The following is a 13,777-nucleotide window of genomic DNA, read 5'->3' on the forward strand; positions in this document are numbered from 1 at the left end:
CAGCAAAGGAGACTGCGGACGACACCCAGCTACCCACTGCACAACACATGCGTCATATCCGCTACCTCAAAGGGAGAACTACGATTCCCAGCAACCCCCATTTCCGTTAGAATTAGAATTCAACTTTATTGTCATTGCACATGCACAGGTACAGGGCAACGAAATGCAGTTTGCATCCATCCAGAAGTGCTTTAGTGATATAGATATATTACAATATATATTAGCAATAATATAGATATGTGAGTATATTACAGAAATGGGTCTATTATGGTATGTTATAATGTACACGGTATGAAGTATGTTGTGAATATTCTATAACTATAAGTATGTACAGGCTGTAGTGAGTACAAGCTATGTACAGGATATGAACAGGATATAAATATGAAAAACTATACAGAATATGAAATAAATAACTTTACAGAATCTGAGATATACAGCTATACAGAAATGGGAACTATGCAAGTTGTAAACAGTTGTAGGATTAAAGATTATCGAATGTACAGAATGATTATTTACACAGAGCTATACAGTAGTGCAGTTAAGATAAGTGAGGGTGTAGATAGTTTCTACAGAGGCTATATAAAGTGCTAGTGGTTGTGAGTGGTGGTTCAGTCCATGTTATTATTGTGTGTTTGAGGGTACAGTTGTCCATTGTGGGTGTGTGTATGTTCAGTCCATGAGTTTAATGTTGGTCAGGAGGCAGAGTTCAGGAGTCTGACAGCTGTGGGGAAGAAGCTGTTCCGGTACCTGGTGGTCTTAGTCCGGAGGCTCCTGTAGCGCCTCCCAGAGGGCAGGAGGGTGAAGAGTCCATGTGATGGGTGACTGGGGTCTTTGATGATTTTCCCAGTCCTTTTCAGACACCGCTTCCTGTAGATGTCTTTTATGGCAGGAAGTGGTGCTCCGGCGATGCGCTGGGCAGTTTTCACGACCCTCTGCAACGCCTTCCGGTCCGAGGCAGAGCAGTTCCCGTACCAGACTGTTATACAGTTGGTCAGGATGCTCTCAATGGTGCAGCGATAGAAGTTCACCAAGATGTCTGAGGACAGGTGGTTCTTCCTCAGAGTCCTCAAGAAGAAGAGGCGCTGGTGAGCCTTCTTGACCAGCTTGGAGCAGTTGGTCGTCCAGGTGAGATCCTCGGAGATGTGGACTCCCAGGAACTTGAAGCTGCTCACACGCTCCACAGCCGTCCCCTTAATGTGGATGGGTGGATGTGGGTCAGCATTCCTCCTGTAGTCCACGATGAGCTCCTTGGTCTTCTCGGTGTTAAGCAGCAGGTTGTTTCTGTCGCACCACTCAGCCAGACGATCCACCTCCTCCCTGTAGGCGGCCTCATCGTTGTCACTGATGAGGCCAATCACCGTGGTGTCATCTGCAAACTTTTTTTTTTTTTTTTTTTTTTTTTTTTTTTTTGGCCTGTCCCGTTTGGCTCTTTTGCCATCAGAATTGTTGTCTAAAGGCAAAGAAAGATGCCCAACGGATTTACTTTACCAAACTGACCATCCCAGCCTTGCCATAATGGTCCATTTGATTCACCTTTTATTGTTTATTTTATTTTCACTTACTGAATACGGGACAGACTTGACTGGGGGAAAGAAGGGGAGAAAGAAAGAGGGAAAGAGAAACAGCTGAGAAGAGGGACGGGGGAGAAGGGCAAAAAACAAAAACCAACAGAACGGGCAGAGAAAAAAAAATGCATATATCAATCACCTGGATCACCTGCTGAGAAAGAAAAAAGAAAGCAAGCAGAAGAGAACAAGAGTAATAGAATAAACAACATCACAATGATATATGGGAATATGACAGTAAATACTAAATGTTAAACATTATTGTGCAGCACATAAGATCAACAGAACACAGTGTGCTTTGAGGTAGGAGCCAAAAAGGGTGTAGTTTGTGGGTGTGATCACCCGTGTGTACACCTGTGAGCATGGACGCGCTTGTTTTTTGTTTTTTAAAAGGTTCCTTCATGTAATAATCTGCTAGAGGGTGTGGGGGGGCCACAGTCCCGTCCTCCAGGGCGTGAAGCAGGTGTGGAGGAGATCAAAACTCCAGACATCCAGAGGCCCCCAGAACACAAGAGACCAAGGAAGACCAACAGAGGGGCAGCTGCGCCACTGTCCCGGAAAGAGCTGAGGAGAGTCCCAGATGAGGGCTCACTCAGCAGCCGCGGAGCAGAAGCCAGGGGGAGTTGCAGTGACGCGCCCGTGAGCTCCGCCGGCAGCCAGCTGCGCCTGAGTGACCGAGCCCCAGGCCGAGAGGCCGGGGGCACCCCACCTCCGAAGTGGCCCGAGCGAGCCCCAGGCTCCAGGCCCCGATAAGCGGCCGCCAAGGAGTGAGCCGGTGTGTACCTGGACGCCCATCCCCGGACACAAAGAACCACCAACGCACCGATGTCTGAGGGGGTCCGCCACTGGCAGGGGAAGTGGTGGTAGGGGGAGATAGGCCTCCAAACCTTGGAGGGCCTGAGATGTCCCCAGAGAGGTGGCGCCTGACACCCAACCTGACATATAGACACAGACATACAGGCACACACAGATACAAACATCCATTCCCACCCTCATGCTCTCATATGCACTTACTCCACACTCAACCAACGTGGAGACAGACATAAAGAGACGTTGTACACACGATCACACTCCCCAAGCGTACTCTACAAACCGGGTCTAGGTGCCCCCGCCCCTGGAGGGGGGAACTGCACCCAGACCCAGGTGGTGTTTCCCTTTTCCCTGCGGTGGGGGGAGGCAGACCGCCCCGACTCCGCAGCAGCAGGAAGGCTCCACACTCCAGACCGCAGTCGGACGGCCAACTCCTCCTCCTAGTCCTAGCCCCCCTGCTCCAGCAGGTCGCAGAGAATGGGGGTGAGAGAAGACTCCAAACCTCCCTCCACCCGCTCATTGTAATGTTGATGCATGTGTGTTCTAAGGTGCATTTAAAACACAGGAGGGCTTGGAGCTACCTGCCAGAGAGCAGCAGGTAAGCGCATGGTCCCTCCTGCTAGCCCTCAATGTCTACGTGTATTTAAAATTGAGAGGTGGGCAACGATGCCAGGGGTGGGGTGTACACCCTGATGGTACTTTGGACTCCGTGTATCGTGCCCACCCCCAAGATCCTATATGTATGTGTAATGAGAGTGTGAGTAATGTGAATGTCTAAGTTGTGGGATAAAATTGAGGCAGAGGCAGCCAGAAGGGGACAGAGGGGGGGGGGTAGCCTCCTCTGCACCCTGGTGACATACCCCTACTCCAAGGCCCTGCATGTGTGGGTGGTTGTGGTGGAGCAGGAAGAGGGAGGCAGCTGGAGATGGGGAGGGAAGGAAGGGAGGGGCAAGTGACCCCTCCCTGGGGCCAGCTCCCCCGCTGACCCCAGTAGGCACCCCCATACTCCGCGACCCGCCAGGGAAAGGGGGCCCAGGCCCATCCAGACCGGGCCCAGTGCAGCAGCGCCGCCCGGCCCCACAGAGCCCGGGACAGTCCACCCAACCCCACCACAGAGAAAACTGCACCCACCCCACCATCCACTCATCTTCCAGACTACATAAGACAATAAACACCCAGGCTGAGATCTTCCTCCACCTCTCCTGTATCTCCCCCTCCTGCAGAGGGAGCTCCTGAGGAGAGGAAAGCTCCTGCAAGATGTGACAATCTCCCCCACCAGTTGAAGAGCCCCCCAGGTGGCTCGACGCACCGGCGGCACCCTGCTCCAGGGCTGGGCCCCCATGCACCCACCCGCCCACAACCCCGGCAACACACCAACCAGGACCCAAGCCCCCGAGGCCCGGTCCGGGTCCCAGCCCAGAGACGGAGTGCCCCCAGAACCTCACGCCCATCCCGGACCCACCCAGGGGCAGCCAGGCTACCAGGTCAGTAACCCACGCCCGTCAGCACAGACCCTCCCCTAGCCCCGCTGCACGCAACCGCGAGGAAACAGTCACCTGAGAGCCAACAGAGCCCCTAACCGGACATGACCGCTACCCCGGGTTGAGCCCCCCAAGGAAGATGCCTCCGGGGAACCCCCCGACGCCCTAAGCCTGTCATCTGCAAACTTAATGATGGTGTTGGAACCATCAGCAGGTCTGCAGTCGTGGGTGAAGAGGGAGTAGAGGAAAGGGCTCATCACACAGCCTTGTGGTACACCGGTGTTCATTGTGATGGTAGATGAGCAGTGGTTATCCAGCCGGACGTGTTGGGGGCGGTTGGTCAGGAAGTCCAGTAACCATTTGCAGATGAGGGAGCTGATGCCCAGGTCTGTCAGTTTCCTGATGAGTTGTGAGGGGTGGATTGTATTGAATGCTGAACTGAAGTCTATAAACAGCATTCTGGCGTAGGTGTTGTTGTTGTCCAGGTGTGAGAGGACAGAGTGCATTGCGATGGAGACTGCATCCTCTGTGCTCCTGTTCTGGCGGTATGTGAATTGGTGGGGGTCCAGGGTGGGGGGGAGACAGGATTTGAAGTGTGCTAGGACCAGTCGCTCTAAGCACTTAGTGATGATGGGGGTGAGTGCTACTGGGCGGTAATCATTGAGGCAAGATGGGTTGGAGTTTTTGGGTATCGGGACGATGGAGGTGGATTTGAAGCAGGCCGGTACCACAGCGTGGGCCAAGGACAGATTGAATATGTCTGTGAGCACTCCTGCAAGCTCCCCAGACATATTCATCCTGTTAGCAAACAGGATGACTCGAAATCCACTTAAGACTTCTTGTCCTCTGATGTCTTCTATTGGTTCTTCGTTTCGCCATGAAGAACTTTCTTTTTACAGAACACTTTAGGCACAAGGCTGCAATGTGAAGTCCAACAAAAGCATTAATAAAAGTGATATTATTATTATTATTATTATTATTATTATTATTATTATTATTATGTATGCTTTTATTTTGCTTTAAAAATGCTTAAAGTGAACTTACTTAAGCAGACTGAATATGCCACTGAGCATAGTGTCACTGTTTATCAGTTTATCATTGGCTAACTTGCTTTCTTTGCAAAGTTGAATTTGTAACGAGCTTATTTACAGGTGTAATCGGACTGTGTTTTTATTGTATTTTTTTATGCAATTAGCTTGAACATCTTTTTTTTCTCTCTGATGGAATCATTTTTTCTGTGGGTCCCCAGCAACTTGAAATCCTTGTAAAAACTTATAATAAAATAAAATCCTGCGCATACTACTACTAATACTACAACTAACAATAATATAAAAATATTTAATATAAAATTATTTATAGCTTAATGATGATGAGCAACATTAACAATATAAACACAAGCTCAAAATAACCTTGTAATCAATAATGCCACCTAAGTTTTCATATTTAAATTTAATTAAGTAACTCTGTTGTATAAATATATGTTAGATTGTGACTCAAATCACTCTCTATTTTTTTAAACAGAAAGAAGCACACAATCTAACGGGGACTACCATCTTGCGGTCAAATGGTGAAGTACAAGTACGGATGGTTTATTGTAGAAGCTCCACTCTAACCCTAATTCCAAATACTTCTGGAGTTGGATGCAAAAGCTACATAAACTGGGCAAAGCGTACAGTTTTGATGATCGAAATGTTGCGTGAAGACATTTTTAAAACAACAAACGTGATTAAAGCACGTGAGAGAACAGTGCGTGTTTGCGTGCCTAGCATTAGTATTACGACTTGAGTGAAGCGCTGCCACATAGACGATCTGTCGTGGCGGAAATTTGTTCGGTGTCATAGCAACGATCAACATTTCTAAAGCGATTAAAGTGTCGACGAGCACGGACAGTTAATAATAACGACAGGAACTGTATGAGTACGCACACACAGTTACTAATGACGCTCCACGTACTTCTTCCAGGAGATAATTAGCGTTACGATCGTAACACAGCAGGCGGAGGGTCGTGTCACGGTGTTAGCCTGTGACAGATGGCAAAGATGCTGACTGAAAAGCTCAGTTTGACTTGTGACAGACTCCTGTCACACCGGCAGCTCGCATGCTGTTACTCTTATTTTAGCATACCACAGCACGGCAAGGAAGTGCTCGTTTACAGCACAAGGGACGGACAGCAGAAGGTTTGTTAAGTAATTTGTTCGTGTCTGCACCATGGTCCGCACTCTGGCTACAGAGCGTCAGAACAATTTAATACATCTGAAAAAATCATATATATACAAAAATGTCATTAAAAAGTATTTGTTTGAATGTTTGACCCACAGACATGGATTCCTACTGAAATGCTGCAGCGAAGTTTACAATAAATACCAGATTTGCACGTTAGATTTAGCATATCATGGCAAACTAAACAAACAGTTCATCTGCATTCAGACAACTTTCTTTTTCGTTTCTTAATTCACTCGTGCCATGACCGCGAAACAAGCCACGCGTGGACAGATTGCTCTTCCTCTTACATGACGGACTTTATTGTCATTTTGCCAGCCAGTTTGTTTCAAGGTGAACTAATCTGGAAGAAACAGTGTCACTAACCTAAAAAGGCCAGCAGGTGGCTGTTTAACCTCTCTTTCTTACACATTTACTAGCCCTGGGCCAGATTATGTGGATTCCAGCATAGTACATTTAAAAATGGCAAAACCGGTGAAACCTTTATGCACAGACAGGCAAACAAACTTTTATACATTATCCACTCATCTTTTATATATTTTAATGTTGCATTTAGTCACAATCACAAATGGCCTGGTGTTTTTGTCAGACAGTAGGGAACCTACTAAATAGATCTTTGTTTAAAATTGTGCTAGAGTCAAGGTCATGTTTGTCACTTTACAGGCGATTAGCTGTGAATTGTAATGGATTGTGAGATACATGAGCTGCTATGTCATTGACCTTCTTGACCATTGACCATTCATGCTTTACTAAAGTATTTTTTTTCATAGCCCCTCATACTAACTGGTCACCATGGTGACATCAGTGCCCTTACTTTTGGAAAAAGAAGCAGTCCTGTTATCCTCTGCTCCGCCTCTGCTGATTACGTCATTGTCTGGGATATTGAATTGTGCCAGAAGAGAACACAGGAGGGTAAAGATACATAGTTCTGTGTGTTTGACCCTGAATTGTTGCATGCTGTGAGCAGTGCTCTGCAGTAAAGCGTTTCTCCATCCCAAATCACACACATTTTTCCCCATTATAGAGCTCTGTTTTGCAATGTTGCGGAGCCACTTTAGCACACGCTTCATATCACGTGATGTAGTGAAAATGATCATTTTCCTGTTAAGTTTAAATGTAAGCAGACAAACATTTTGGTTTGCAGGTAAAGTTGCAGCTGGAACAGTTATCGGGACTTTGCTGGGGGAGGTTGTTCATCTTTCATTTTGTTTCTCTGATGCACGAGTGGCTGCATGCACGGGAGCAACTGCATGTATTCTCAGCTCAAAGGTACCAGATGATCATGCTGCACGTCTTCCACTTGGTCAATGTATTTAAGCTAAAGGGTTGTAAATGGACTGGTTTTTATACTTTCTACTCTACCTGATCACTCACAGCACTTTTAAAACATGTGCCTCATTCAACAATTCACATTCACATTCATACAACCACTTTTTTCTATGCTCTGTCTAACATTCATACACATTTACACTCTGATGGATGCAGAGAGCAACTTGAGGTTAAGATCTTGCGCAAGGATATTTTGCATGCAAGCTGGAGCAGCCAGGGATTAAACCTGATTTTAAGATTAGTAGATGACCTGCTCTGCCTGCTGAGCTACAGTCACCTCATTGACTTTTAAAAAAATATTTACTACAAGACAGTAATCACCACTTGTTCTTACTCAAGTTTTACGGTTGTTTTTTCCACATCAGAGACCAGAAACTATCCATACCTTGACGGGCCACCTGGGACCTGTAACATCAGCAGAGTTCTGCCCCTGGAATAACGATATCCTCGTCACCACATCAGAAGACCGCACCTTTAGGGTATTACTTTAAATTTTACACTTTTTATTTAGCCACAGTGATGTGTAATGGTTTAGAAAAACAAATTGTGCACACCTTACTTGGACTTTTAGCTTTTTACTTTTGTCTCGTCAGGTGTGGGATTTAAAAACTGAAGCTGTTTTCTTCCAGTCGTTTGTGCTTTCAGGTATGACGTAAATATTTTAAATCATGTTGGTGAAGCGGTAAACATTCATTCTTTTGAGCTTCGCCCCTTTAGCCTGCAATACTCTTATTCACTTTGTACAGTAGAAATGATAACTCTATTTTAAAACAGGACTATAAAAACTGGGATGTCAGATTAGGCTGTTGGTTAAGGATTGGTATCTCTTTCTGGGGTTTTCTCCCTTCTGTACCCAGGGTTCCTGTGATAGAAGCCACTCCATTAGCATAAAGTAAATTAGTTATGATTATTCAACCATAGTTTTCAATTTTCTAAAATTTGAAGGTTTGAAAATATTGAACTTCCTTAATCCTTTAGCCTCTCCACTGCTCACTACATACTTCTTGGAAGAGGACAGGCATCTTATCACCGGTTCAACTGATGGACAGGTTAGTGACTGAGGTACGCGGCAGCTCAAAAGGCTAAGACACTGAAATTCCACGAGCTGAAAGACAACTGTCTGTTTTAGGTGTGGTGCTTTTCTCTCAGTGACGACCACAAGTGTCACCTAGTGACCAAAATGGACCTTGAGAAGATGGAAAAAAGACATCAAATGCACCGAGAGACTGTGAGCCATCAAGCAGGTGACGCGACATGAAACAGATAGTTCTTTAAACTAGTTGGAAAAGTTCACTCAGTTACTTTTATGCTACTTTTGGATGTTTTCTTCCAGGGTGTGTTTTAAAATCGTCTGCTGATAAAGTGGAGACTTCAAAACCTGTTGTCAAAATGGCTTTATGTAGGCCTCTATCAGACATCAATGGTGACCAAGAAAAGTAAGTACAGCTTAGCTGGAATAGGTGCCTTGACCCTTATTATAACTTCCTTTAAACTGGTAAAACTACATAAACTAAACAGTGTGGATGAATGGATTCGTTCACAGAGTTGTAGATGTAGTTTACAATTAGTTTTCAATCATTAGTCACAAGAAAAAACTAGATCTAAGCCTTTCATTTACTCGTTTCCTCCCTCTCAGTGGATCATATTGTTTGATTTTAGCACAAGGAAGATCTGGTTCTCTTCATTTTTGACAGGGAATCTTAATAAAGCACGACTGTCAGCTATATGTATTCTCAAGGGCTCTATTTTGTTTATTATTCCACAAAGTGCAAATGGTATGTCATCCAGGAGAATATTAGCAAAATGATTTAAAACACATATGTCAAATTAAAAAAAAAAAAAAAAAAAAAAGCTGCACATTTTTGCCATTAACACAGTGTCACAAGCTCCTGGAAAAAAAGTCCTTATGACATGCCACATCCGTATGGACTAATTGCTGCACGTGTTCACACACTCACAGGAAACCTGAAGGAAACTTCACACGGCGCGGGAAACTGCTGTCTCGAAGCATAAAGTTTCAGACCGTTGAAACATATTGTTGCTGTGACAGGAGGCAGGCACTTGAAAAACACGCAGACATGACTAGATTTGTATGATTCCTAATTGCTGTAAGGAAAGCTTGTGATCTCAGTGCAGAGCTCAGCGACTTACTGACTTCACACTTTACTGTTAGAGTGAAATACAGAACAAGTGGAAGCAGAGTCAGTGTGTGATCATTTGAAGTCGTTGAAGTTTCTTTGCAAGCCACATATTCATTGTATAAGACAAAGTAATCATTTCTAGTCACTGTTAGCATCAGTGTTTAGACACTATTCAGACAGCACACATTTGAAATAATTGATTTACTACAGCAGTACAGTTTGGCACAACAGAGTTTGGCATCTGGACTTCCAGCTCATCATTCCCTGCGAGTATGTTTCTATAAATTTGGGTACTGATAAATAAATCTTGCTCTGGAGACTTGTGGATGTTGTGTTGGTGGAGGGGTTGAAGGAGCAGTGATGCTGACGTGTCAGAGTGAAAAGCAAAGCTTAAATATATAAATAAATTGGGACACTAGGGAACTAAAGCATGTTATGTATGTTTCTCACAGTGCAGCTTGATGTGCCAAACTAAAGTAGCTCACGGGCTTTGCTCAAGTAAGATTCCACATAGTAGTATGAAAATAATGATGCACAAAAATGTAAAACCTTCCAAACATAAATTGCCCACAAACTCAAAACCTCAACATGCAGCCCAGAGCAGGAAGTGGATAAAAGAGCAGAGCGACTGTGGCTCAGGGGGTTGGGAATCGCATCTGTAACCGGAAGGTCGCCGGTTCGATCCCTGGGCTCTCTGTCCTTGGTCGTTGTGTCCTTGGGCAAGACACTTTACCCTACTTGCCTACTGGTGTTGGCCAGAGGGGCCGATGGCGCGATATGGCAGCCTCGCTTCTGTCATTCTGCCCCAGGGCAGCTGTGGCTACAACTGTAGCTGCCTCCACCAGTGTGTGAATGTGAGAGTGAATGAATAGTGGTGTTGGAAAGCGCTTTGGGTGCCTTGAAAAGCGCTATATAAATCCAATCCATTATTATTAGCTCCTTTCTTCTCTGTGGTATTAGTTTCCAGTGTGCTGAATGTATATAGTTTAGACTGCATGAAGTCAAAGGTAACTTGAATCAAGGCCTATACTTTTATGGTGTACATGTCTTGCCACTTCATCACATCAATATGTTGATCTTTTGTGTCGTTTGTCTGACCCCAAATGAAAAATTCTTTTTGCGAGAAAACCCCTTAACATGGTTTTTCCATATGTTTCTGTTTGGGGGCCCTGCAGTGACAACAGCTGGTTTTGTATTGGAAGCTCTGATGGTCTGTATGTGGTTGATCTGGCTACGTCTGAACTGGTAACAGCGCTATATTTCAAAGGTAGGCTGCTGGGGACATGCCTTCTCCCATCTTTCTGTCTTTCTTTAAGAAACTCTGGTATGCCTCCAATAAAACATGTGGTTTCCCCTGAGAGATTCCACTGGTCATTTCTTTTTTGAATGTGATAGCACATGATGATGAATATGATTTTTGTTCTTGTAGATTACCCTAAGCTGAGCATCACCATGGCTGGCTCATGGACCATCTCTCCAGGGTGTGATAACTCTGTGAGTATTTCCATTAAAATTGCCTTTTCAGCTTGACTTCTATCATTAATACAGTGTTGCTGGTATTGTTTTTAGTATAAAGAGATAGGATTTACTAGTTAGGATAGTGCGATATAATGTTTTTAATGTGTGTTTGTCTGCAAACTGATTTCATTGGTGTCACAACCATGTAACATGCAGTCACTGAACTTTTGAAGGTTCTAAGTAGAAATTAAAATAAAGTGCAGCAGTCTATTTGTAGACAGGCCAGAACAACATCATAGAAAAAAGTAGATTTCCATAGGCTTTTGGATAATTGCCAAATATAATAAACTCTGTAGGAAATAAATGTAAACAGTTACACGTATTCTCAGCAGGAGAATATTAACAAATTAACTTTTATGATTGTTGGAGTGTAAATGCACCCACCACCTCTCCCCATGTCTGGCACTATATCTGGTATGTAAACATACAATATTTTTGAAAATGGCTGCAGCATTAAAACCGATCCCTAAACAGCTTTGCTTTGTTCTTTTCTTAAAACTTCTGCTAAATAACCAAGTTTATGGTTCACCAATGGCTAACTTTTATGTAAAACAGTAGCAATTATTTAATGTTCTCTCAGTCTAACAGCTTAAAACACATGTTTATGTATATATTATTACTACAAGAATAGTGTTTTTTATTTTATTAAAATTTTAATTGATTGAATTTATTTCCCACACAGATGCTGATGTTAGTGAGCTCTTTGTTTACCCCATGTGTGGTCATGTTGGAGGTGCGTCTATATGACCTAGGAAGGCCCTTGGCTTGTGGCAAAGGATTTTCAGTGTTCCCAAGGTAAAGCTGGAGTTAACTGAAAAATATTAGGTAGCAATACAATATTTTAATGATCTACAGTGACAAAACCTTTTTTTCCTACTCACTTCATCTTACTGATCAAAACCAAAATTCAAGTTTAATAGAACTTGATGAGGGACACTGTGGCCTTGTAGTGTAGCTACTTGAGGTCTAAAACTTTGTTTTGCTTTTTATTTTTTATGGGTAATATAATAGCAAGCATTTCAGCTACTTGTTTTGTGAAAAATAAAATAAAAAAAGATTTAAAAAAAGTCTACAAACGACAGACAAAATAAGTATTTTTTAACTATTTGAAATAAGCACAAAACTGCTCTGGCTAGTGAGTGATTGCACTTTATACGATTCTAAACTTTTAAATTTGCATACGTAAGCTAACAGTCACAATAAGATTACTTTTTAAATGCCAAACGTTTTAAATTGTCCTCTGAGAAAGAAGGAACATTCATTCAGCCATTACCCGTAACTCCATAAATGATTACCTAGCAAAGTCCAGCAGCACCAATAAGGACTAATTTCATCAACGTAATGTGCTTTTTGTCTGCTTTAACAAATTTGCTATTTGTGAGCCAAAGCATAATCATTTGGGATAGTTACAACTTGCAAAAACAATGCCTTTATACAGTTTTGTTAGTCTGGTCATTTGAGCTTATATATGATTGTGGGCTGTTTTTTAAAGTTGGCCTCCTGCCTCTAATGCCCTCTGACTCTGACATTTCCATATTAACTTCCTCTATTACAAACATTCATGCCATCTGGTTTTTCATGAGTCAACAATATCATGGCATTGGAAATCAGAGGGGCTAATAATCCATAAGAGTGGAAAATGCTGTGCTCCTCCATTTCCAGTAACTCCCCCAGCCCTCCCCTCCATTTCACCCCTCTCTTGTTTTCAGTTCTCCTCCGCTGCCCAATTCTCCCCTCAATACTGAGCTAAAGAGGAAGGAGCCCAGCCATCCTAAAAAGAAAGGTCAGCATCCCCGAACACTCACCTCTCACTTATACTCATACACACAGAATAAAAAGAAAGCTACTACTATCTGAGGACTTTGAGCTTTAAAAATGTGACCCTTTTTGTGGTTTATTTCATGACTGGCTCATTATCTGTTTTTTGTTTTTTGCTTGACCACATATAAAAGCCACTTTCAACAGCTCCCTTATTCACAAGGGCTTGCCACAGCAGGTAGCACCGCATATTTGATTTGTCAATTTTTTATTTGATTTTATTTAACAGGTCTTTCCTGATGCAATCTCGGGGGATTTGTTCCTCTTAAATTTTACTATTGGGTTAATAAAAGTCTGCTGGGCAATTTCAGGAGTTACTGAGAACATCTTCATTATCTGCAAACATTCACAATTTAAAGATTCCTTCCCCTCATTTTGTTGGGGTTTTATACGACTGTCTGTTTTCATAAACAGGTACTTCAGTTAGAGCAGCACATGCAGACTGATGGTTTCTTTTACATTAACCCATTTTTTTTGACTGGCTGCTTCTTCCTGTTGTGGATTCATAGGTAAAGTGAGCCTGTTTGTGTTTCTCTGGTGGACCATTAGGATCACAGATAAAGTTTATGATTGGGATCTGGCGACTTAGAACTGTTCTCCTGGAGCGACCTACTAAATACTGACATTTACATACATACATCATACAGAGAGGTAGTGCTGAGAGGCAGTATTAGCTGTCTCCTCACAGCTGGAGTTGAGGAATTTGCCAGTGCCAGACTGTGCAGGGGGTGTACTGAAGAGTCTAGAAGTGCCGTGCGGCTGCACTGTCAGACCAAAAACCACAAACGTTTACACACTAACCCAGCATGCTGCTCTCCATGCATTCTGTATTCGTAAAGTTATCTACACAATTGTATACAAATTATGCAATAAACCTCCAAGATCCTTGGAAATA

At 43.5% G+C, this 13,777-nt stretch overlaps 1 protein-coding gene across 2 annotated transcripts in view; it reads left to right on the top strand.

The window, feature by feature from the left end:
- The first annotated feature begins 3,743 nt into the window (after window positions 1–3,743).
- wdr27 (WD repeat domain 27) overlaps window positions 3,744–13,777 on the top strand; it is a 53,087-nt gene continuing 43,053 nt past the window's right edge. The window contains exons 1-12 of one of the 2 annotated variants that reach the window (XM_080869844.1): window positions 3,744–6,033; window positions 6,847–6,988; window positions 7,221–7,345; window positions 7,771–7,884; window positions 7,999–8,050; window positions 8,384–8,454; window positions 8,535–8,649; window positions 8,739–8,841; window positions 10,722–10,813; window positions 10,976–11,040; window positions 11,747–11,859; window positions 12,774–12,847. In XM_080869844.1, the coding sequence (XP_080725970.1) occupies window positions 5,887–6,033; window positions 6,847–6,988; window positions 7,221–7,345; window positions 7,771–7,884; window positions 7,999–8,050; window positions 8,384–8,454; window positions 8,535–8,649; window positions 8,739–8,841; window positions 10,722–10,813; window positions 10,976–11,040; window positions 11,747–11,859; window positions 12,774–12,847 (1,213 nt within the window). In that variant the 5' untranslated portion in view covers window positions 3,744–5,886. The remainder of the gene's footprint in view (window positions 6,034–6,846; window positions 6,989–7,220; window positions 7,346–7,770; window positions 7,885–7,998; window positions 8,051–8,383; window positions 8,455–8,534; window positions 8,650–8,738; window positions 8,842–10,721; window positions 10,814–10,975; window positions 11,041–11,746; window positions 11,860–12,773; window positions 12,848–13,777) is intronic. The other variant, XM_080869845.1, reaches the window with a different exon arrangement.

This window comes from Rhamphochromis sp. 'chilingali' (assembly GCF_963969265.1).
Source record: "Rhamphochromis sp. 'chilingali' genome assembly, chromosome: 20".
In the NCBI taxonomy this organism is placed as follows: domain Eukaryota; kingdom Metazoa; phylum Chordata; class Actinopteri; order Cichliformes; family Cichlidae; genus Rhamphochromis; species Rhamphochromis sp. 'chilingali'.